Source organism: Hypomesus transpacificus, chromosome 14 (assembly GCF_021917145.1).
Source record: "Hypomesus transpacificus isolate Combined female chromosome 14, fHypTra1, whole genome shotgun sequence".
In the NCBI taxonomy this organism is placed as follows: domain Eukaryota; kingdom Metazoa; phylum Chordata; class Actinopteri; order Osmeriformes; family Osmeridae; genus Hypomesus; species Hypomesus transpacificus.
The window spans coordinates 14,448,850-14,472,545 of NC_061073.1; the positions used below are offsets into that span (position 1 = coordinate 14,448,850).

Here is a 23,696-nt window from a genome sequence, read left to right on the forward strand (position 1 = left end):
TTTAAGCGTCTATTCGTTGCGTAGGAACCAGGCAGCTGCTGTTCACAAAACATGTTGCTATCGCAAGTCCAACGACGTCCAGCAAATGTTAATATATTCCACACGTAGTAATCTAGGCATCGTTGACATTTCCTAAATTTAGTGTTTGTACATGTCGTAGTTACTACGGTAAATTGTCAAATTAGCTGCCTTAAAGCTTGCTAGTTTGCGAGCTAATCTCTCAAGTGAGTAGCTAGTCAACGTTAGCTAGCAATCGTAAATAGCTGTCTAACTAGCTATTTTCTATTATAGCAAGTTCGTTAGCTATCTTGACTAACCACTGGTTTAAACGGACCAAGGGAAGACAAAGGTCGGCTACGGACAGAACATCTGCTTGAAAGAATGGCGGGAGACGCCACTGGCATCTCTGAATTGGATCAAGAGAAGTACGATGCGGACGAACAACTCAAGATCATCTGCCTTGGAGACAGTGCAGTTGGTAAATCCAAGTAAGTCACGGCGCACAATCGCAGTAGACAGGTGTGAGCCTAACAACCAACACAGCACACTGGTCATTAAACGTAAGAGACCATAATTTGAATCAACAGTGTATTAACAGCTGATTGCACGGCACCGTGTAGTGGCTAAAATAACGTGTAGTTTAGCCTACTTTGTTCTAAAATAATTACATTTTAATCAGTTTTTGTCGGTCTTGTCTTGCAGGTTGATGGAGAGATTTCTCATGGATGGATAGTATCCTTTTCATGTTGGTGCTGCTAAAGTGTGCGCGATAAAACTTGCCTGTCTACATGGGGTAGCTGGGAAACAGCAACGTCTGTATGTCTCAGATCAAATGTGATGGCCTTTATTGAGGTGCATATAACCTTTGTTAACTTAATCAATATAGCCTACAATTTAGTTTAATCCTGTGCTCTCTTCTTTGAAGGGTTGCCATTTGACTTGTTTTTAAACTCCTAAATCAAAACCTGGGGTGTATTATTGTATTCCCTAACACATTTTCCAGTCGTCCACACCAGCTGTCAACCTATGCCCTAACTCTGTACAAGTACACCACCACTATTGATGGGAAAACTATATTAGTGGGTAAGTATTATGATTTGACATTTCCTTTCGCAGTGTCTACTGACTACACTGTCATAAAAGTTGTCTGTGGATGTTCAACAACTCATAAACAACTACTGTGGTAACTGGTAAACTGTCACTGTAATCCAGAGTTGTTCTCCTGGTAACCGCATGCAGGATGACACATTGAGCCGTCAGGCGTGTGTTCATGCTCATGTGTGTGTGTGTGTGTGTGTCCAGATTTCTGGGACACTGCAGGTCAGGAGAGGTTCCAGAGCATGCACCCGTCCTACTATCATAAAGCACACGCATGCATCATGGTAAGTGTGTTTTCGTATCAAAACTGCCCCACCTAAGGTCCTCAGGTGCCACGTTGACCGGCTGATGACTGTTGGGTGGTGTGTCCCAGGTGTTCGACGTCCAGAGAAAGATCACGTATAAGAATCTGAGTACTTGGTACAATGAACTGAGAGAGTACCGACCAGAGATCCCCTGTGTGGTGGTAGCCAACAAAATAGATGGTGAGTCATTAGGTCATGATCTCTAAAGGGAGACCCCCCCCCCCCCCCCCCCCCCCCCCCCCCCCCCCCCCCGTTTAATTGTGTACATAGTGCACTGGACGCAAGCTTAACTGGTGAGCCATCGGCGCACCACCAATCGACATGCATTTGCGGTGTCTCTTTTTGTTGCAGCCGATGTGAAGGTGACCCAAAGGAGCTTTAACTTTGCCAAGAAGCAGGGACTTTCTCACTACTTTGTGTCTGCTGCTGATGGGACCAATGTAGTGAAGGTGAGGGTGACGATACACCCCGAATGCACACTCAGTTCTGACCTCACATAAAATCACACATAGGTCAGGTGACTAACAACTGTGATTTGTTTCTCAGATGTTCCGTGAAACCATCAAGATGGCACTGCAGTACAAGCAGAACTCTCGGGACTTCATGGATGAAGTGATGAGAGAACTAGAGGTACAGCGTCCTTCTTTCTAAGTATTTACAAGATCAGTTGATTTCCTACACAGCAAAAGGGTTTTGTTTCCAAGCAGAAATCCAAAGGGTATTAGTGCAAGCACACAAAAAAACGTTAATTCACTGAATTACCTCTGAAAAGATCGGACCCCTCCTTGTCTTTTATAGTAGTAGCAGAGGTTTAGACAAGTGTTATATACATTTGTACCACATGCTGTCTAATGTATACACTATTCTACGATTGTGAATGCTGTGCATCCTTTGCCATTCAGCAGTAAAAGTACAGCAGACGGTTTTAAAAGGCCAACGTGTGAATCCAATCTTCTTAATATTTCCCAACTTGCAGAACTTTGAGCTGGAGCCGAAGAAGGAGAAGACTTCCGAAGCCGTGGAAGAAGGCCTGAACACAGAGAGCCCCGAGTCTGTGTGACACCAAGTCCCACTGCAACAGATCTTCACCTTTATAGACACATCCTTCCCATGTCTCACTGGGGCTGGTACTGTGGGTACCAGCCCCAGTGAGCTGTCATCAAGCTGAGGTTGTGGACATTTTGTTCCAGTGCTGCAGCCTGTGGAGCCCGATGCCCTGGTTCTCTGGGACACTATGGACCAATCGTACTGAAGTCATTCCTAAATTATGAACGTATCTTTTTTATTTTATGTTGTCAACACCTTATTCTTCGCATATGTCCTTTTTGACTTAGTGGTGGTGGTGGGTCCAACCTGTCACTCACAGTGAGCAGGGTTTAGTACAGGCTGTTTTAAACACGCACTGAGCTGCCTGTCTAATAATAGTCTTGTGCTGATGTAATCCAGGGCCTGCCTCACCCTGGGCTGCATTCAGCCACCCTGCAGCATAGTCCTCCCTCCCCCCTGAGCTGGCCCCATTACCATCTTCTCTCCATCCACCCCATCCACCCAGGAGGGCTGGTGGGAGGGAGACGAGGCCATTGTGTGGGTTCAGCCCTCAATGTTCCGTCTAAACACTTGACTGTTTTCTTCCGCGTGTGAACTAGGTACATTATTTAAGAGGACACTAGAATGATTCTGTTTTTATCGTAAAGCGTGATGCCCACACACAAGGCGTGTGCCTGAGAGCAAAGTGAAACCTGTGAATGTGAACCGTCTCTTTGCTCCTCCTTTGGATCTCATCGGCTTTTTGCACTGTGGGCTGTCCTCTGTGTGCAGTGACAGTTAGGGAACATGTACTGGCTGCTATGGTTGCTCTATGCCCTGCACTGTAAACCCGGAGCTTTGTCGTGTAGTGTATTTGAATTAAACAGCAAAGGTACCATGTAACCATGTGATTGTCTTAGAGGTTGTGTTGGTGTATTTTGAGTGTGTCTGACTGGTAACTTCTTAAAGCCAACTTGGTGAAAACAATCCAGATGACTTTAATGAGAGAGAGACAATGGGAGAGACAGCGAGCGCGTGCGATCCGTCTATTGGCACTGCTCATTACCCTCTGCTGCTTGGTTGGATATAAGGAAGTTTGACTTTTCTTGTTCATTAAAGTTCTGTCTGAAGTTATCTGGCAATACTGGAAGCATCAGCATGGGTTGTTCACACATTTTATTCTTTTAATGATGCCTACGCGTTAAATAAAGAGTCACGCATCAAAATAATTATCTCATAATGACAGTTACACTGTATATGTGTATCATGTTTCACTGTGTACAAAAATTCAAAAAATAAATAACATATATAACTTAACTGATATCAGTTAAATGAATTATCATTTGGTTCAAGCAAGATTTGAACCAGGGTTACTATGTTTGTCAATAGACATGATAGGACACAAGCTTACCCACTGAGCCACAGAGGGTTACTTCAAAGTTACTTTCTACAAGACCTTCTATTTCGCCTTATGGCATTACCAACTGCCAAAGGACAACCTACGTTTTGTCTCTGCTAATGCCAAGTTATAAAACAGAATACTCTGCCTTCTAATCATACTTACAAAACAAGTGAAAGTTTGCTGAAGGATTTCTAAGAACTCGTTCACAAAATACAGTGACAATAAATAAGTCTTGAATAGACTTATTTATTTCTGCAACACGGATACATTTTAAACATTTATGTACATAAATGTAGTGTCTTACCGTCTATTAGGGGTGGGAATCTTTTGGTACCTCATGATTCGATTCGGTTCTTGGGGTCACGATTCGATAAAATAACGATTCACTTTTATTTTTATTTTTAATCAAATTGCAATTCAATATATGCTTACATAAAAATACAAATAAGTTGTGAACCGATGTGAAATGCTAGAAAACTGAATCGAGATTCATATGTAAATCGTTTTTCTCCCCCACCCCTAGTACCTAGTGCGGAATGAAATGAAATTAGGTTACTAATGTGATTGCGTTATCTGTACATTAAATTAAGGCTTTTTCAATGACTGAATTCATAGAAATGAAATTTTCTGAGAATTTCTTTGATTTGAATATTGTTTTGGTAATGCGTCGTGTAGGTCTTAAATTTCAATCTTTATGATCTTAAAACGTCTTAAAAAGGTCTTAAATTTGACTTACTGAAACCCACAGGAACCCTGTTAAGTGCATGATTGTGTGGTTGAACTACTGTTTAGACACCTCAGTGATCAGACCAATGACTGATTGACACGTGATGTCATGTTTTTAATTATAAATTTATTACATAAGATAACAAACATAGATCTCTGTGGTGGAGCTATCACAATGACACCTGTGGCCTTACCGTATCCCTCCTTCACTCCCCATTTCTGTCTTCGAATGCACACAACTAGTGGGCTGAAAGGAAATAGGCCGACTCTTTCTAGCGGGGACAGGTAAAACACGGTAGGATAACCCCCAATGTTATTTTGTTTTTCAAACCCTGTTGTTTTATTCTTGTCCACTGCTGTCCACTGATCTGATCCCAACCCTCCCCTTTGCATTTAACACTGGAGACTCATCATGTAGGATTCGGGTTAGTGATAGCATGTTCGTGGAGGTTCACACAAATATGTAAATCTTTAACTATTCCCCTTATTTCAGCCCACCAGAGCTTGTAGCTGAGGAGGGAAAGAGGAATCCTGCAGGACTAGGATTTGCCACCACAGTGATAGACCCACCATATTAAACTTCACAGTGCAAACAAGGAGAAAATTGACATTGAAAGTAAAACCCCCTTCATCATGATACGATCACTAGATCCAGAGGGTCACCAGATCCCAGTGGATCAAAACCAAAAACAAAGGATACACCACACCCTCTCACCATCTAGATTGTGCTTTGTTGATTAGAAAAGAAGATTAAGTTCACCCTACAGCAAAACTCAACAATGTGATCGATGTGTCTTGTTTCACTTCTCCGTTCTCTAGTGTTGTTTGCATATGAAACTGCGGCAAACTCACGAAAGGGATCCAACTGGATATCTATTTGAGAGTGTGTGTCTCTGTGTGTGTGTGTGTGTGTGTGTGTGTGTCTGTATGTGTGTGTTCGTGTGTGTATTTCTGAATCAACATCTTTCGGGAGCAATTAGTCAAGTTTCATAACAACCTTCAACACGGTGAAACCAAGCAAATACCTTGTTTATAAATAGAAATGTTAATGCAAAGCTCTTAAAATCAGGATTTATCTGGTTATATCTATATATATATATATTTATTATTCCTTTACAAAACATAAAAATGACTGTATTCCCACCTCAAAAAGGTGCTGTACATACAGTGGAGGATCTAAACGAATGTCTGTAGTTCTCAAGATTTCCAGGAGATGGCACCATATTATTGAGTAACAGCTCAAGAACATTGTAACTAAGGTAGTCCTAAAGCAAAGATAAATAAAATATACAGTTAAAAGTTCTTATTTTTTGGCACGTTTTTTTTCCTTAGTTTTTCTTCCTCTTTAAATCACCTCACAGAGCATATCTAAAACTCAGAAATTGAAAGTCTGAAAAAGGAAAAAGGAGTACAGCCAGATAGCATGAGGAGGGGAGCGCATCACGGCATCAGGTGATGGGGCGTGTGTGGAGGTCACACAAGCCCACCACTCAAGTCCAGCCAGAAACAACATCGGCCACCAAGCAGGGGCAAAATGTGAAATAATAACACATTCAATTCATTCACCCGTCACCAAATCATTCTCTTCTCCTCTGTTTTAATAAAACACGCACTCGCAAACACACACTTTCCTAATTCCTGTATATGACAACATTACTAAGACGATATAGGGTACTACAATGTGAGAGCTGGGGCATGTTTGTGTCAGTGAGTGCCTGTGTGAATGTGTTAGATTTAGTCAATGCGGTTGGCTATGAGAGACAAACCATGCCAGGTATTTCTGATGGTATTACAGTAAGGCTACAGCTGACTAGCTCCCAAAATCCATTTCTTTATGAACACTCCTTCAGATATAAACACACAACACACAAATGTTATCACAAGTGCGCACACACACATACACACTTATACACACTGATGTTTACATGCACACATACATGTATGGTGGAGAGGGGTGATTAGATGGTTAGAGTTAGTGTCCAGATGTGCTTGGACAATGGGTGGCTTTAATGCTAGCACCTTGTTTTGTGCAAATCTTCCCCTAGTTCATAGTTCAGAGTTCAAAAGTTCAAGAGTTCATAGAAAGAATAAAATCTTCCCACCTTTCTCACAGGTGGTTAACTATGCATATATGCCAAACATTCATATATAGATCTATATATTTTTTGTTTTTCAAAAATTTATATGAAATCTATCATATATACAATGCTTGTGATTAATATAAAAAGCTAATATCTGTAGTTTGTTCATATTTACAAGTGTAAGTACTTTTTAGCAGATTGAATATCTGTGTTTTTTTCTCTGAACTTTCACTTCAAACATCACGTGAGTGAAAAGAAATTTGATACATATTATGTTCCACAAGCTACAAAATCTACCCACAGTGTAGAAGAGGAACAGATCAACAAACGTCCAAACAAAAACAAGAATAAAACCAACCAAAGCCCAAATGAGCCCTGGGGCAAAACACTGGAGCAAGGTCAGGTGGTCACAGTGAGCCAATGAGGGCTATCCTTTCTGCCTCCACACTAGAATCAACCCTCCACCACTACTACCAAGACAGTCCAATACAAAACTGGGGCAGATGCCTGGCTCCCAGCCATAAGTGCCTGACCTGGTGAGAAGGTGGTGATTTCTGGTGGGGGATCAACTGGTGTTCTCTCAGAGAAAGGCCGGTAGACCTGTAGGTGAGTATTGGCCAACAGGTTCATGAACAACCCCCACTGTCTCAGACTGTCACCAAGGGCAGCCAATGGGAATACAATTGTAGATCATATGGTTGAGACCTCTCAGATGACATCCCATCTCCTGAGCCAGGTGGACAACAGAGAGCCAGTGTTTGTTAAAAGGACTCTAGCTATGCTGGGTGTGAGAGACCTGGTTATCCGGTGGGTCATTTGGTTGGGGAGGGGGGGGGGGGCAGAGATTCAGGTTGTGAAATTCACTACGTTCAGTCTCTGACTGGCTCTGAAACAGGACAGGTGAACACAGTATGGTGGAGGTCCAGCAGTTGGGCCAATTTGAGTGACAATGATCTGTATCCAAGGCAACAGGGATGGGAGTCAATTTAGGTCACGTGCTCACATTATGGGATGCCCTTGCATGTGACGGAAGACCGTAAGAAAACAAATTCCAAAACAAACTCTTTCCAAAACATGATGCAAACTCTCATGCTACTGTTCAGGAAAGGGTGACCATATAAGGAAGGTTCAACACTGGATTTTATATATAATACCATCAATAGTGTTTTAGTAAAGTTGTATACTTATGACAAAATGTCATTTTCATATATATATATACTTTTTCCTTTCAAATATATATGTATATAACTGGTAGAAATGACTTAATTATTGTCGGAATAAATTGAAAGTGTTTTCTCTGTCTTCATTTTTAAGTAGGAGACAGGTACAGTTGCATTTATTACATTTCTTCTTGCAACGTTCAGTCTTTTCTTGTCAAAGCTATGTAAGTACATATATCATTTATATCTATTATATTCCCTTTGGAAACCCAAAGCAAATTGTTTGATTATGAAAAAAGCCACTAGTGTTGGTTAAACATTCTCCAAATATAATAGTTAGCACAGTCAGTCCGTGAGAGGGTCCTGGGGAGGGAGGGGCTTCTCCTATGGGCTCCTTGGCGGAGCTCCACTTCTGGGCTCAAACAGCTGAAAGATAAGAGCAGGTAGAGAGAAGACACCTTTTTTCAGAGCAGTGTCACTACTGTGTCCATAATCCTGTGTTCGCCACTGCTGATCTCAGTAGAAATATTTTGAAAAGGCAACTGAACTTTCCGTTTGGAACCTTCTTATTTACTCAAACGATAAAAGCCGTCAGAGGCCCCGAGCACAGGAGGGAGAGAGTGGGAGAAACAGAGGTAGAGAGGTAGGATACAGGCTACCAGGGTCCCAGGGCATCCACTTGACCTTTCACAAATAAATACAAATCAAATTGGTTCCAGTTGGAACTCGTGTAACGACCCAGTAGTCTGTGGTCTGAGGTCTGATCTGACTGAATCTGATTGGCTGCAGGCAATGATGTGGGCAGCAGACAAGTGGGTAACATGTACAGTAAATGACCATAATTCAGTATCGAGCGCAGGGTATTCTTTTAAAACAATAACTGTATCCAAATACAATAAAATTAATTAAACATGAATTGATAGGACCTACACATTTAGCCAGAGTAAACGAGGAGGGCTGTCTCTCTCTCTTTTCTTATTTCTCCCCAATTCTCTCTGTCCTCTTACTCTCCCATCTCCTCTCCCTCTCTTCCTCTATCTCAAGGCAGGGGTCAGCTCTCCAGCAGCTGTTTGAGCGCTCGTTCGATGTTCATGCGGTGTCCAACACGCGTCACGCCTAGCTCCGCAAAATCATCCTTGGTCAGAGCTGGGAGATGGGAGCCCTCGATCTCGTGTTCCTGGAAGCCTGCTCTGTGCTCCCCCAGGTTAATGCTCTCCAACCAGTCCCCCACGTCATACTTGTTCCACAGGTGGAGGGGCTTCTGGTGGAAGGGCCTGAGAGCCAGGAGAGGAGAGCCCAGCCCGGGGGAGTGAGAGGGGGATGGAGATGGGGAGCGGGAGCGGGCACTGGAGCTCCGCATCACAAAGCGGACCTCCTTAGGCTCATGGGGCAGGCTGAGGCTGGAGGACTTGAGGATGGTGTGGGGAGGCGTGGTGGGGGAAGTGGGCAGGCCGAAGCCGGTGAGTCGGCCGAGCGGGTCCCCTCGGTCCGGGGAGCCTGCGCCTGGGCTTGGTGTGCGTCGTGTTACTGGGTAGCGGCTGCCTGGGCGGATGGTGTATGTGGTGCCGTAGCTTCTCTGGGAAATGTTGTGCAGCTCTCCTAGACTGCTGAAAAGTCTAGAGGAGAGAAAGGGACAGAAAGACAGAGAAACCAGGATATCAAAGAAGGAGACGTAAGGGAACAGAGAAATTAAAAACCCATTAGAATAATATGGATTTGTTCTGACACTGAAGGACGATGTTCTTTTGGAACTCTTCACACCAAACAAACCAAGACGTGTAGGCTGGGGTTAGTGACCGTTAGTCAGTGTAGGGTACGGTACGTCTCACAGCATCACCAAGAGAAACAGCCTCACTTTGTTTCGAAAGACAATGTTTGAACGGAGTACAATATTGTTCCTATCTCAAGGGACATTTATAACCCTGGGAATTGTTTCTCTCTGTCTAACTCTCTCACAGCCTCACTTTTTAAATCATGTTAGCAGAACTTGATAAAAGTTCTCGTTAGTGCATGGCTGACGTTTAGTCTTGGCATGGGTGGTCAGATGTTGGGGATCTCTAACTCTAATCTCTCTGGAAAGTTAGAAACTTAGTCCAGTTAATCAGCAAAGGAGTCCCACTTTCCCAATCTCCACTTTCCCTGTAACACTACCATAAAGTAATGACTCTGACTTCTCAAACGATGTACATTGCATCATGATTCAAGTTGTTTTGGTGGCTCATTCTGGCTTTTTCTTTACCTTTCACTCTCTCACTCTCACTCTCACTCTCACTCTCACTCTCACTCTCACTCTCACTCTCACTCTCACTCTCACTCTCACTCTCACTCTCACTCTCACTCTCACTCTCACTCTCACTCTCACTCTCACTCTCACTCACACTCACACTCACACTCACACTCACACACACACACACACACACAGTTATTCAACACTGTTTTCTAAGCCAAACAATTGAATTGTGCATGCAAAGAGTAAGGGTGACATCCCTATCATTCTACCAGGGTAATGGAATGGATGGTTACTGAGAAGGAACTAGTGGGGTCAAAGTGAAAACAAACAATGTCTGTTACGACTCTTAAATCAGTCTGCAAAAGGTGAACAGTGTTGTTCCCCTGAAGTGTCCGAAGAGACAACTCCTCTGAGTGTGGCAGCATCGAGTGCCTTGTCACTTAGAGTTTGCACCTGCCTATCACCGCGACAACAGGATGCCTTGTTTGTTTTTCCTTCTACGTCTGATTGACCGTTAACAGTGCCAGGTGCAAACATCTACAGTAGTCCGTTTTGGCCTATGGGCTGTGAGGTGGAGGGCAAACGGAGAAGCAAGTGAGAGGTTGTCGTGGAGGGTACAGGCGAAGGGGGGTGGGATAGTAGGGGAGGGGGAGGAGGTGGGACAGTAGAAGTTTTTTTTTAGTAGAGCTTAGTAAGTACCAACACACTTTGTGTTAACATGCATGTCTATGTCGCGTTAACATGTGTGCAGGTTTGATTAAATTGCATCATTTGTATTTGCTGAGTGTGATGGATATGGGTGCTAGGCAGGGTGTACAGACATGACCAAGTCTAGGGAGCGGAGTGAGATGAGATGAGCTCCATGCGCACTTACACAGTCGTCCCGCCCTCCTGGGCGCACAGTCAGTTCTAGACCAATCAGATCAGAGCAGCAGGGCGGAGCATGCAAGGTGAGCAGAGAGAGAGAGAGAGAGAGAGAGAGCAATGGGAGAGAATGTTAGCATCAGTCCATGAGACGTAGCCTGCTAGCCAGAACTAGCTTCTGTTAAACTCAACTCTGTTACCCTTGCCATGCCTGTGTGTGTGTGTGTGTGTGTGTATGTGTGTGTGTGTGTGTGTGTGTGTGTGTGTGTGTGTGAGAGAGATTTATTATGGCTAGGTGTGAGTATTTGCACATGTCTACATGTATCTGAGTGTCTGTGTATTTTTGGCATGACAACAACAACAGATTGGGTTTTAGCATGACTAAATCTGGCCAGCAGGGTATATGAGAGAGAAATGAGCACACTATTCACATCTCAAACACTGAACAAAATGATAAAGAATACAAAAGACAACCAAATAAAGCAACAAAAGAGCCATGGCAAATGTCTCCTGACTCAATGTGAGACATCAACCTTTTTGAACCTCAAGAACCAGTTTTGTATAAGTATGTGAGTTTGTGTGAATACACTGTGTATATATGTGTATGTATATACGTATATTATTAACATTGTAAAAGTAAATGTTAAATACAAACTGTATTACCACATTAGTATAAAAATACAGTTGCATTATCTAACAGTGCCCCTGTTGTCTTTAAAGAGACATTTCTAAGAAAATGTTAGTCAGAGGACCAATGCCATCCTCAACATAATCACTGAGAAAAAAAGGATATAACTTAAAAGACGAGAAAAGAACCACATTTCTCTGAACCAACAATCTATTACATACACAGCATGTACAAATGGTGGATATGAATGGCACATACAGTATAGAAGCTGGCTGTGAGTGAGTTTGAATGGAAGGCATTGAGTGACCGAGTGACATCTCAGTAGGATGACTAAGATGCTGATCAGGCTATGCTTGGAATTGTGGATGGTCTAAGCAGGTTTAAGTGACAGGGTTCAAGGGGAAAGAGCGGAAGAGAGAGAAATAAAGGGTATTTTTCATCTGCATTTCATCAAGATTTATAGATTTATTCTCGGCAGGAGAGAGGAGTGCACCGGAGTGTTAATGGCAGAAGTGAGAGGGATGTACAATTCTGATTGGATGTGTGGATGAGTGTTACTGAGCCGGAAGAGAATGATTGTTCTCATATGACAAAGTGCTATCCTGTACCATCTCAGAGATCCTGATGATGTCAGAGATAGTGTTATGAAATCTTTATATTATTGTGATTGATGAATGTCTTTTGAGTTTGTAATATTGGTCTTCACTTTATGAACATAGGAAAGCTGCATGTTAGCTTATGCATGGACTAAAGGGCATCAGAGAGCTGAGGTGTGCACGCAGCCGTCCGTTACTGCTGCTGGCCAGGGCCAGAGGGGGGGAGGGGGGCCAGGCCCAGGCCCAGGGTCAGGGCCAGGGCCAGGGCCAGAGGAGGGCCAGGCCCAGGGCCAGGGAGAGGGCCAGGGCCAGAGGAGGGCCAGGCCCAGGGCCAGGGAGAGGACCAGAGGGGGGCCAGGGCCAGGACCAGGACCAGAGGGGGGCCAGGGTCAGGGCCAGGGCCAGGGCCAGGGCCAGGGCCAGAGGGGGGCCAGGCCCAGAGTCAGGGAGAGGGCCAGGGCCAGGGGGTCAGGCCCAGAGTCTGGGAGAGGGCCAGGGCCAGGGCCAGGGGGTCAGGCCCAGAGTTAGGGAGAGGGCCAGGGCCAGAGTCAGGGAGAGGGCCAGAGGGGGGCCAGGCCCAGGGCCAGGGCCAGAGGGAGGTCAGGGTCAGGGTCAGGGTCAGCCTGGCCACTGTAGAAGCAGCCATAACTGCTCATGGTCAGTAGAGAAACAGGCATATTGGGTGCAGGGGAAGCATCCCAGTGCTCTTACATGTCTACTACGCCTCAGTTCTCCATGTGACAGGACCTTATGCTACCTTTATTGTGTTATACTGTTGTACGAACAAATACAAGTCATAAAATACAAAGTCGATTAGCATAAATGCCAGCAAATGAAGTTGAATGTTACGTAACATAGAGCAAAGTGCGGGTGAATCTGGCTGCCGCCATGAAGCGTGTCTGAAGTTCAAAGCTGTTTGAGCTAAACCCTCGGGGTGGAAGGGAACAGGGGGGGAAAGGAGGGTAGAGTTCAATGTGTTCAAATACTGTGAGAAGACATCCTTTCAACTGTGAGGAGATCACAGACCAGGCTGAGTGGGTCAGCGCAGTAGTGGAGCTACTCTATCTATTACTGTGATCGATGCTGATACCTCCCGAGGATGTGGGAGAAGGATGCATGTCATGGTATTTGAGCAGAGCTTGGTGTCTACAGGTAGAGGAAAGGAAGGTTCTAGAGGAGTAAGAAAGGTGGCTTGACTGGTTGTAGCACCAAACCCCAAAGGAAAGTGTATGAGAGATGAGAAGTAGCTCTTAGGAAGTGCATGCCTCTAGGTCCTGTGTTACCTTGTTTGCACCAACATGTACCCATTAAGCAACCATGGGAACAAACACACACACACACGCGCACACACACACACATACCCAGCTAATGTTTCACCGACTGATTTGATTCAACAATCATTTAAGGACTAGATAGAACTCTAAGTGAGCGGCCAATGCCGTAACCGTGGAAACAGAGAGCTGTTGGTACTCCAAGTGGGCCACTAGCATTGTGATCTATTGAGTCATCGGCTCTCCTCCTCGATCCTCCTGAGGACATGCACTTTATAAAGACAATCCTTTCCCTCTACACGTATGTACCAGCTCCACCTGTGGAGTACTGGAGGTGTGCACTACTGTAAAACCCTCGGAAACACAGAAGGCTCCTATTTAATTTGGGGATAAGAAGCGATGCAAACAAGGTAACCACTGACGTTGGGATTTTGATGAAACAAAAAAGACACAATAAGTCAAAAAAAGGGTTATTCCATTTCCATGGGATTAGTTGATAGGCTTGTTAGGAAATAAGAAATGATAAGAAATTAATGTTGGTTTACCCTAGAGGCTATAAACTTAAGGTTTACTCTCTTCTGGGTCCTTTTCACATCTGTAGGGATACAAAGGACTTTATTGGACTTTCAGAGCAGGAAAAAACACATGACACTTTGCTGTGTGGGTTCTACACCGCCCAAACCTACTGTACTTCAAATGAGCAAAAAGTCGCCATCCTAGTTCATGTGTCTCCTCACTACCATGGTTACTGTAGGTCAGACAGGGGGAGGTTTACGTTGGGAAGCTCCGGCACTGCAGATTTTCTCCTTGCTAATGCTAGCCCTGCTACATGCTAATGCTAGCCCTGCAGAAGGTCAGTGGTCTGCTATGGCATCTATGCCTTACTTACCACTGTAGAGGACTGTGATGGGGATAGGCATGGATTATTCCAATACTTTACAATAAGAGAAAGCAGATCATGCATATTCAGAAATTAATTTATATGACCTCTACGCCAACACTTGTAGTTGGTGGGATAACGACATGTATTTATTAGTGCTTCTACAAAGCAGGACGTTTTGTACAGTAAGAAAAATGTGTTGATATTGTAAAATTTTAACAGCACTGTGGTAACATAATCAGAATTGTGGTGACATAACCACTGGCTGTGCTTCCCAGTATTAGCCAATACTAGTCTAATTGTACATCCATGACTATAGCATGGAGCATACCTAGAGAGGTAAGAGGTACAACATCAGGATCAAATATGCAGTGAAAAGAAATCTGGGGAACAAACCCAATCGTGTATGATAACTGCACAGCTACTACAGTGGTTATTCTTGGTAAATGTATGAATATGGAAACTGGAAGTAGGAAGTCTCTGGGCTAGAATGAGATGATACTGGGTTCATCAGTATTTAATTTATTTAGATTTAAATGCATCCAGCTCTATCCACGGGGAATGACATCAATCATCAGTTTCATCTCATTCTTGTTCTAGGTGGATGTTGCAATAAACTTGGGAGAGTATCCAAGGGCAATGTCACCCATTGTATACTCCATTTTAATTTCAAATTCAGTGTGGAGTTGGACTACATAGAAAAAACTGCTAAAATTGTGTTTGGATGTGTCTACAGATTATTGTAGGATGTTTAGCTCTAGTAGCTCTCCCCGTAAATGTGTCTGCTTACCTGGCACCTGTAACAGGTGACTTCCTCCCAGGGTCCAGAGATGCCCCCAAAGGCTCCTCTCCCAGTGATCTAGTGTCTTTGTTCAGTTGCTGTAGTCTGCTACTCAGCTCCCCCATCACCGACGGTTTCCCTCCTTCCTCACTTCCCAGTCCCAGACCTAACCCCAGCCCCAGTCCTCCCAAGTTCCCCAGACTCCCCACCCCTAACCCCAACCCGGGGCCTCGAGGCTCCACAGGGTCTCCCCACAGCTTGGACCTCCTCTGGAAGAGGTAGCGAGGCCTGCCGGGGGCTAGCCCAGACATGGAGGCAGAGCCCAGGCCCCCAGAGCCCAGCGCAGTCCCCCCAGCCGCGGCTACGGCCAGAGTGGCAGCCTGTTGTTGTGATAGCAGCTCGCTGTCAGAGCTCTGCTTCAGCAGAGGGTCCCTGAAGGTGACAGGGCCTTTACTGCCTCCTATCTGGGACTTGAGTCGGGGCTTGGGAGGCACAGGTGGCTTGTCCAGCACGAAGGTCTGCCCGTCTGCGTAGGAGGTGTGTGTGGTGTGTGTGTCGGCGGGCTCGCCGCTCTCCGAGGACAACGTGGACATGCTGGAGACGGTGGAGACGGTGCTGGTGGTCTCCAGGTGATGGTCTCGTTCCCGCTCGCTGGAGCTGCGGGTGTCAGCCTCCTCCACGCCAGAGTCGGCCGCTGAGCCAGACTCCCCCGTGGGCGGAGGCTCCAGAGGATCCGAGGGCTTCCCTGAGACGGCTGCTCCACTGGGGGTAGGCTGAGGGTGGGGAACCTGGCCCTGGGTGGGCGTCAGGCTTGGAGTGGGGGCCAAGGGGGTCAAGGGTATATGGGTCGCAGGTGTGGTTGGGGAGGTGGTGGCAGGTTTTGTTGGGGATGTTGGGGTCCCCTGTGCCTGGGCCTTTGCCTGGGCCTGGGCCTTTGCCTGGGCCTGGGCCTGGGCCAGCAGTCCATTAGCAAACTCGTCTGGTGGGGGGACCACCCCAATCTTACGCAGCTCCTCACGGGTTTCTTCGTCACTGGATGACAGCATAGCGGGGGGCAGTGTCACTGTGTAAGGCTCCACATCCTCCTCTGAGCTACCCTGGACCAAAGCCTTATCTTGGCCTGGACTGGCTGCTGTCTGGTCCTGTGGCTGGGCTTGTGGCTGGGCCTGTGTTTGGGGCTGGGGCTGGGCCTGGGCCTGGGGTTGAGAAGGTGTGGGGCTGGGGGAAGAAGCCCGGGGACTGGAGGGCTTGGTGGGATCAGAAGTTGTTGAGGTGGGGGCCTGATCCAGCCCAGTCCCAAGCCCTACCGCCTGGCCATTACTGGTAGCATGGACCATGATGAGGCCTGCAGTCTTCTGCTGAGAAGTATCCATGATACTGATTAACATACTCTTTTTATCCTCTGTCCTCTTCTCCTCCTTCCTCTCCTCTGCTCTTCCCTCCATCTCCTGACGGTGGAGGGTGGGTGAGGACGTTCCCCACTGGCCCTTACCGGCTCCAGCCCCCGGAAGGGGTCCCACTCCACCATACCCCACCACCATGGTGCTCTGTGGGGGAAAAGGAGGTGACCCTTCCCCCTGCTGAGACTCTTTGGTCTGGGTGTCGCTGAAGAGGCTAGGCCGCTCCTGCTTAGTCCTGGGCTCTGGGCTGCTGGCAGGGGACTGGCTCTGGGACGTCAGTGCCCTCTCCCTTGCGGCCAGCGCAAGAGCCAGGGGTGAGTTGGGGTCCAGGGGCTTGCCCGTCAGCGGGTGGATAAAGGTGGTCCCTCCAAGGGAGGGCCGGAGGGCCAGCGCTGGGGGGGGCAGCTGGCCCAGCTCTCTGGTGAGCATCCGCTCATCGATGGACCGCGACTGAGTGAGGGAGGGGGCCTCGGGGTCGGGTCCAGACCCCCCCTCCATGGTCCCCACGGACAGGAAGACGGTGGATTTCCTTCGCTCCTCCAGGCGCCGCTCGCGGTCCTTCACGGCTCCGGCGATGGCTGCCGCGAAAGGGCCCTTCCCCTGAAGAAGAGCTTCTCCCTGGGCACGTAGGCGCTCGCGCTCCGCCAACAGCTGCTGCTGGTAGTAGTCTGCACGGCTGGTGTGTGTGTGCGCGTGGCCGTGCGGGTGGCGGCCAGAAGGGGAGGGCTCTCGGGAGTGTCCGGCAGCTAAGGCCAGGCTGGCTCTCTCCTGGGCGTCCTCCACCTGAGACACAACACACAGTATTAACCACACCTACAGCCAGGGCTGTAAACAGACTGTACAGGTATACAGTAGAAAAAACACTATACATTGAAGTCATTGAAACATGCAATACTTTCGATATCCTACTTTATGGATTTCATTTATCCTAATATTATGGATCTATGCACCTTAAAATGGCTAGTTGACTCATTGGGCTGTATTTTACGTGAACGTTTCTTTGTGTACATCTTGGACCCACCTGCAACTGTTTGACAAGTGGACTTTTCTTACGCTGGGGCTTGGTGGGCGTGTACAGTCCAATGCTAAACTGCCCCACATTGGCATAGGGGTTGTCAATCACCCGCCCTTTCCGTTTGATTCGCTCAGGGGGTGTGCCGGTTGCGGAGGGGCGGGGTATGTCGGTGGGCTCCACAGGGAGATGGGAGGAGTCTTGCAGGATGATCATGGAGCGAGCCTTCTTCTGTCTCTCGGCGTGGCTGAAGCTCTGGCGGGAGGCCGCCTCCGAGGGCAGGTCCAGGGAAGAGGGCTTGAAGCTGGAGCGCCCCCCCGGGTCGTGACCCTGACTGTGGACCCTGGCGGGAGGAGGGGGAGGGCAGAACGCCGGGGGAGGGCCCGTGTCCAGGTAGTAGTGGGAGGGGGGAGGCGGAGGGGCCATCTGCGGGGGAGGCGGGATGGGGTGGGGCTGGGCGTGTTCTCGCAGGCTGTCCGTCATGGAGGAGCTGCGGGGGAAGTGGTGCTCAGCGGCCAGGGCAGACAGACGCTCCTCCTCAGATGCACCTGGGAGGGGTGGGGGAGGGGTGGGGGAGGGGTGGGGGAGGTGGGTGGTTGGGGAGGGGTGGGGGAGGTGAGGGGTGGGGGAGGTGAGGAGTGGGGTGGGGGAAAGGAGGGGTGGGTGGGTGTGGTGCATATATTACAGCATACAATACATACACTGTCTCCATAAAATAGGAATTGTGTTGCGGTCCTATTACAAAAAAGCTCAAACCGATGGGTTCGAGTTTCCAGCTCGGCTAGCTGGACCGTGCGATAGCTATCCTGAGAGCTGTATCCAGGTCTCACCAAAGGACTTGGTCCTGGACATGCCTCTGGGCAGCTGCATGTGGCCCCTCTCCACCCCCGGGTGCAGGCCTCCATGGAGCGTCATCCCTTGTCTCTCAAACAGCGACTGGAACAACACCACAAGGTCCCCTTCTCATTACAGACATCGCAACGCAGGAATATCAACAAGATCAAACAATGATTGCACACTGAAAATGATCAGGTGTGTTACATTAACATTACATTCAGTCATTTAGCAGACGCTCTTATCCAGAGCGACTTGCAGTTAGTACAGGGACATTCTCCCCGAGGCAAGTAGGGTGAAGTGCCTGGCCCAAGGACACAAAGTCATTTGGCACGGCTGGAAATCGAATCAACAACCTTCTGATTATTAGCCCGACTCCCTAACCGCTCAGCCATCTGACCCCCCAGGGGGGGAGATGTTGTGTATGTGTGTGTATGTATGTGTGTGTGTATGTGTGTATGTATGCGTGTGTATGTATGTGTGTATGTATGCGTGTGTATGTATGTGTGTATGTATGCGTGTGTATGTATGTGTGTATGTATGTGTGTGTGTGTACCCACACTGATCTCAGCGGGTGTGATCCTCCTACTGGTGGGCCGCTGTTTGACGGTGGCAGCTCTGTAGTCCACTTCTGAGGGCTGGGCTCTCAGCATGGGCTCCTGGCAGGCCAGCATCTCATCCAGCCTCTCTACAGGAGGAGGAGACCCAGTGTAAACACTGCACCGCACCACATTCACCTCTACACGGCAGGCATGACATGTGCTTGCCACCACGCCTCCAGCAAAATGTTACGACGGCCCAGACTTTCAGCCTCTCGCGAAACAACAAGCAACGGCATTCCGACATCAACCACGTTCATCATCACAACACTGAAGGATTGCTGGAGCACTGATATCATGGTGGCATGGTGACATACTCAGCGGACCCTTCATGCAGCCCCCAGTCCACACTGACTGACAACATCCAAGTCTAGAGGTGGCAATCAGCTTTGGAAAACCGGTAAAGCGGCAAATGAAATGATGAGGAAAGTTCTAGATCACGGAGTTAGAGATGAAAGAGACCTTGAAACCCTGCAATTACAGGGCGAGGGGCCCGCAGCCAGTGCCACATCATTCCAGGCCTTTGTGGAGGGGCTAAAGTGCCGTGGGATTAGTGACAAGCTTAGTTGTGTGTGTGCGTGCGTGTGCGTAGGCACGTGATTGTGTGTGTCCGGTTGTTCTAATCAACGCTGCTTAAATTGACACGGATGAGGTGAAATCACGTCTTTGACGCTGATGAGCTCGGTGACGGCGTCTTGCCTCAAACTCACCTCCTCTCCTCCTCCGAGCAGAAGCTTGGTGAGAAAGAAAGAGTGTCAACAGGGGGAGAGGAACAAGATCATGCTAGTGGAGTTACAGAGATCACAGCAAACGGTTGGTGGGGAGGAAGACGAGCAGAGACGCAACTTGACAAAAGAGACGTTCGAAAGAGAGAGGGAAAGGAGAGAGAGGAGGGAGAGACGGAGAAACAGAGTAGGGTGTGTGTGTGTGTGTGTGTTTGTGTGTGCGTGAGTGCGTGTCTGTGTGTGCGTGGGGCAATTCTTTCACCTACCCAGTTCTTCCAACTCAGCAGTCATGGACTTGGAGCGTAGGGTCAGGGTGGTGCTGGGGGCCCTCTTGGGTGGCGGGGGGGCTGCGGAGAAAAGACAGGGTGAGGACGATGACGCCGAGGGGGAGGAAGGCCCCCTGGTCCTGCGGCTCAGGGCTCTCCTGGCCTCGCCCAGGCGGAGGCCCCAGCCCGTCTTAACGGCTTTCATCTGGTCGTACTGGGCCGAGCTGGACGCCTCGCACTCGGCCAGAACTTTGTTCAGGTCCCGGTTGGAGACGAGTTTCTTCATGCTCCTTGCCGTCTGTTGGTCTGACTCTCAGTCCTTCAGTCTGCTGTTGTCTCTTGGGGTTCTGCCGTCTGTCTGTTTGGGTGCCACCAGGTCCCGTCCCCATCCAGAGTGCGCAGGCTGTAGAGAGCTGCTGCAGGCCTATTTGAAGTAGAGCTCGTGCATTCTACCCTCCCATTCTACCCATCTATGCAGGCAATCACACACTGTTCCCCCTTTGGCAGGCTGAAAGGAAAATAAGGGAGAGAAGAGAGGGACTGAGGCAGCCATCTCCCTGTCTACCTACTGAGTGTCTGGGATCTGGCAGGGGGTGGACTTGGAGCCACACACACTCACATGCCACAAGTTCCTCAAGCACAACCGCACACCTGCAAATACACAGCAACACCCTCAGAATCCCTCCAGTGAGTACGTAGTGGCATGTGTCTTTGTCAGTTGAAGACAGTGAGAGAAAAAGACAGTGAAAGAGAGCTAGAGATAGAAAGATAACAGGATACACCAGCTAGTATGCCTCCCTTGGGAACCCTCAGTAACCTACTATACTTTCAAAGCCCACTATTCTAAAGGCCCTCTTACTCTGAAATACCGACACCACATAACAGCAACACCGAATAACCAACCGACTTAATATCACGACACTATTCAAATTCAACGCTCAGCAGTGTCCTCAACAGGTTCAGAACGCGGCGGCTCGTTGAGCAACTCCCGCTCCCACGCTGAAAACACACGGCAGCCGTCCACATTCCAACCCGAGCTAACCTGCGTCTACTGTAAATACAGTACCAGCAGCCGGACGAGCCGCTTGACAAACCTTTCTGTCTTCAAACAATACCCCACAATATTGTTCCAGCCGGCGGTGTGGACTATGGACCACGCCTGCTCTGCACGCACCCTTGTAGAGCGATGGATCTGCAAACCCTACAGCGGCCGGTTACTGCCGCTGGGCTCGGCAGCGAGAGGTTTTCTGTGCGTGCGCCATCCTGGGCACAGTCCAAAGCTCGCAAACATCTTCGCAGCTCCACAGGGCGACACAGCTATCTACAGCACAGAGAAGAAGAGTGGGAGATGGATGGAGAGAGAGAGAAGGTGCGAGAGAGAGTTTGAGGGAAGGAACGGCGAGAGAGAGAGAGCGAGCGAGCGAGAGAAATAGAGAACGAGAGAGCGAGAGACAAAGACAGTGAGCGAGCAAAAGAGAGGGGGATGCTGTAGCTGTAATGCAATGCCTAATTCAAACTAGCAGCATAGTCACCATGGTAACGGTGGCGGTAGTAAGGCCTAGGTTGGTGCAGAGCCACGATATGCGAGTGTGTGTGTGTGTGCGTGCGTGCGTAAGAGAGAGAGAGAGGAGTGTGTGCGTGTGCCAGGTAAGTTACAAACTGCAGAGAAAATCCGATGGGAGGAGCAGTGAAGACGGTGAGTACATCTGCCGGCGATGAGGGACAGGGACACCTCTAGCAGAGCCAGGGACATCACTGGACAGCACAGACAGCTGCTTCAACACCCAGGGGACACACACGTCTTCCCTCAGATCTAACCGCTGCCGTCTTACTTGTCCATCAAATGCTACACTTTCACTCTGCACTTGTCTGGAGGACACAAACAGGTTAGCCTTGCTTCAATCCCCCCCCCCCCCCCCCCCCTTCACATCTACAGAGACATGCAGTGTCTAGTGCAGCACCTGACTTCCTCCACAGTTTTAACGTTTAAAATCAGAAATCATACCAGTTTCCTCGTGGTGTCGCAGGGGGGGTCAATGCCGCAAATACCGCAGGTCTCTTTGTTAATTCCCAGAAGGACATACGGACAGTATCTCATGATCTGATCCTCATGATAAGCATCATTGAGTACCCACTAAACACTGCCGGCATATGATCGCCTTCTCACTCTTTCTCCCTGCTACTGACAGATGTCTGCTCTGAACAACAGAGAGAAAAGCAACAGCCAGAGAGAGAGAGAGAGAGAGAGAGAGAGAGAGAGAGAGAGAGAGAGAGAGAGAGAGAGAGAGAGAGAGAGAGAGAGAGAGAGAGAGAGAGAGAGAGAGAGAGAGAGAGAGAGAGAGAGAGAGAGAGAGAGAGAGACAGAGCGAGAGACAGAGCAAGAAAGCTAGAGAGCAGGAGAGAATTTGCACTATAGCAGATCTGTATCTGTGCGAGATGGAAGTAGGTCAATGATGTCTCTCTCAGACTCCACCTTTCCATCCTATATGGAGGAGTGGTATAATGCTACACACACACACACACAGAATCATACAGGCTCCGAGGTCGAAGTGCCAGGACTGTGTGGGAGCTGAGTAATGATCAGATGTGGTTGACATGGAAACCACATGAATTTACAGAGAAGAAACATGGTGAAATTACCTTGACGATGGAAACACACAGACTCTCTAGATAAGGCCCGTATGCTCCCGCGACAATCCCCTCAACAGTGAGTCTCTGTTTCCGAGTTTACGCCGCACGCAAGTGCACCAGGAGACAGCCATTCACAGAGAGGCACTCGGAAACAGTCCGCTCGTTTCATGCCGTTGCAACTCGCAAAGTTACTCAGTCACATCCCCCCCTCCTCCCCTGTCTCTCCATCCGTCCCTCTTTTGTCTCCATCCTGACTTTCCTCACGCACCTGCCCCCCCGCCCCCCCCCCCGGCCCCCCCCCGGCCCCCCCGGCCCAGCCCCTCAGCGGCTCACCTTTCTTGCGGACCACCTCCTCAGACTCGGGTTTGCGCGTGACAGAGACCACCTTCATCAGCAGCGCGTTGCCTCCCTGACGGATCAGAGACACCACCTGCTTGTGGCCCACCTTCACCACATTCACCCCGTTCACCTGGGAAGGGCGCACACACGCACGTAGACAGAAAAAACATCGACATGGTTAGATGCGTCATCGTTTGTGTCATTCCTCGTTTGGGCAGCTGGAGCGGTTTTGGAACAGTTTCTGTTGTCCCTGGTTACCTCGATGAGGAAGTCTCCAGTCCGGAGCCCCGCCCTCCAGGCCACGCCCTCCACGTCCACAGACTCCAGGTACTGCAGCGCAGGGAAGGCTGGGGTGGGCGTAAACTCCTCGATGGGCGTCTCAGCTGGGGAAGGACACACACAAGTACGTGCTGCGTCAGGACCAGCAACGCAGCTCAGTGTGCTCCCAATCTGGGATGGACCATCTTTAGAAGGTCTGTGTAGATAGTCAGTGAATGAGAAGGAGACCTGTTCACTGGGGTACTAAACGCCAGATCGACCCCCACCCCCTCTACCTTCAAATGCTCCGATACCATTTTTTTTTTAATTCCTTGGAGCCCAGCCAGTTCACTAACACAGGGCTTCTCAGAAGAGCTTGGTGTGTGTATGTGTGTGTGTGTGTCTCCGTGTCTGCGTGCATGTGTGTGCTTTGTTCGCTGGTTCAGAAAAAAGGAAAACAAGTTAAACCGCCGAGGAGGTGTTCATCGGTGATCGACACAAGTGGGCGTGTCTTCTCCGCCTCACTCTACCGTCGCATCACGGAAACGAGAGGACCGAGGAGGTGAGGTGAGACCCGGAGGGAG

General features: G+C 48.5%; 2 protein-coding genes across 2 annotated transcripts in view; one reads left to right on the forward strand and one right to left on the reverse strand.

Moving 5' to 3' along the window:
- The first annotated feature begins 18 nt into the window (after window positions 1–18).
- Window positions 19–3,713, forward strand: rabl2 (RAB, member of RAS oncogene family-like 2). Its single transcript, XM_047033967.1, has 8 exons — window positions 19–488; window positions 703–732; window positions 1,004–1,083; window positions 1,303–1,382; window positions 1,472–1,583; window positions 1,755–1,852; window positions 1,950–2,033; window positions 2,380–3,713. Exons 1-8 carry the CDS (start codon window positions 382–384, stop codon window positions 2,461–2,463), a joined length of 675 nt encoding a protein of 224 aa, XP_046889923.1. The 5' UTR covers window positions 19–381; the 3' UTR covers window positions 2,464–3,713.
- Window positions 3,714–7,871: 4,158 nt separating this feature from the next.
- Window positions 7,872–23,696, reverse strand: part of shank3a (SH3 and multiple ankyrin repeat domains 3a) — a 19,331-nt gene continuing 3,506 nt past the window's right edge. The window contains exons 2-10 of the mRNA XM_047033528.1: window positions 23,113–23,237; window positions 22,849–22,984; window positions 19,885–19,965; window positions 19,604–19,627; window positions 18,855–18,982; window positions 18,291–18,396; window positions 17,470–18,008; window positions 15,058–17,231; window positions 7,872–9,414 (exon numbers count right to left, since the gene is read on the reverse strand). Coding sequence (XP_046889484.1) covers window positions 8,850–9,414; window positions 15,058–17,231; window positions 17,470–18,008; window positions 18,291–18,396; window positions 18,855–18,982; window positions 19,604–19,627; window positions 19,885–19,965; window positions 22,849–22,984; window positions 23,113–23,237 — 3,878 coding nt within the window. The 3' untranslated portion in view covers window positions 7,872–8,849. The remainder of the gene's footprint in view (window positions 9,415–15,057; window positions 17,232–17,469; window positions 18,009–18,290; window positions 18,397–18,854; window positions 18,983–19,603; window positions 19,628–19,884; window positions 19,966–22,848; window positions 22,985–23,112; window positions 23,238–23,696) is intronic.

Excerpts from the sequence above, each read along its gene's own strand:
- rabl2 (XM_047033967.1), top strand. The coding sequence starts at position 382 with ATGGCGGGAGACGCCACTGGCATCTCTGAATTGGATCAAGAGAAGTAC. Across the intron at positions 733-1,003 it reads AGATTTCTCATGGATGGATA|TCGTCCACACCAGCTGTCAA; the intron begins GTATCCTTTTCA and ends CACATTTTCCAG. Across the intron at positions 1,584-1,754 it reads GGTAGCCAACAAAATAGATG|CCGATGTGAAGGTGACCCAA; the intron begins GTGAGTCATTAG and ends TTTTTGTTGCAG.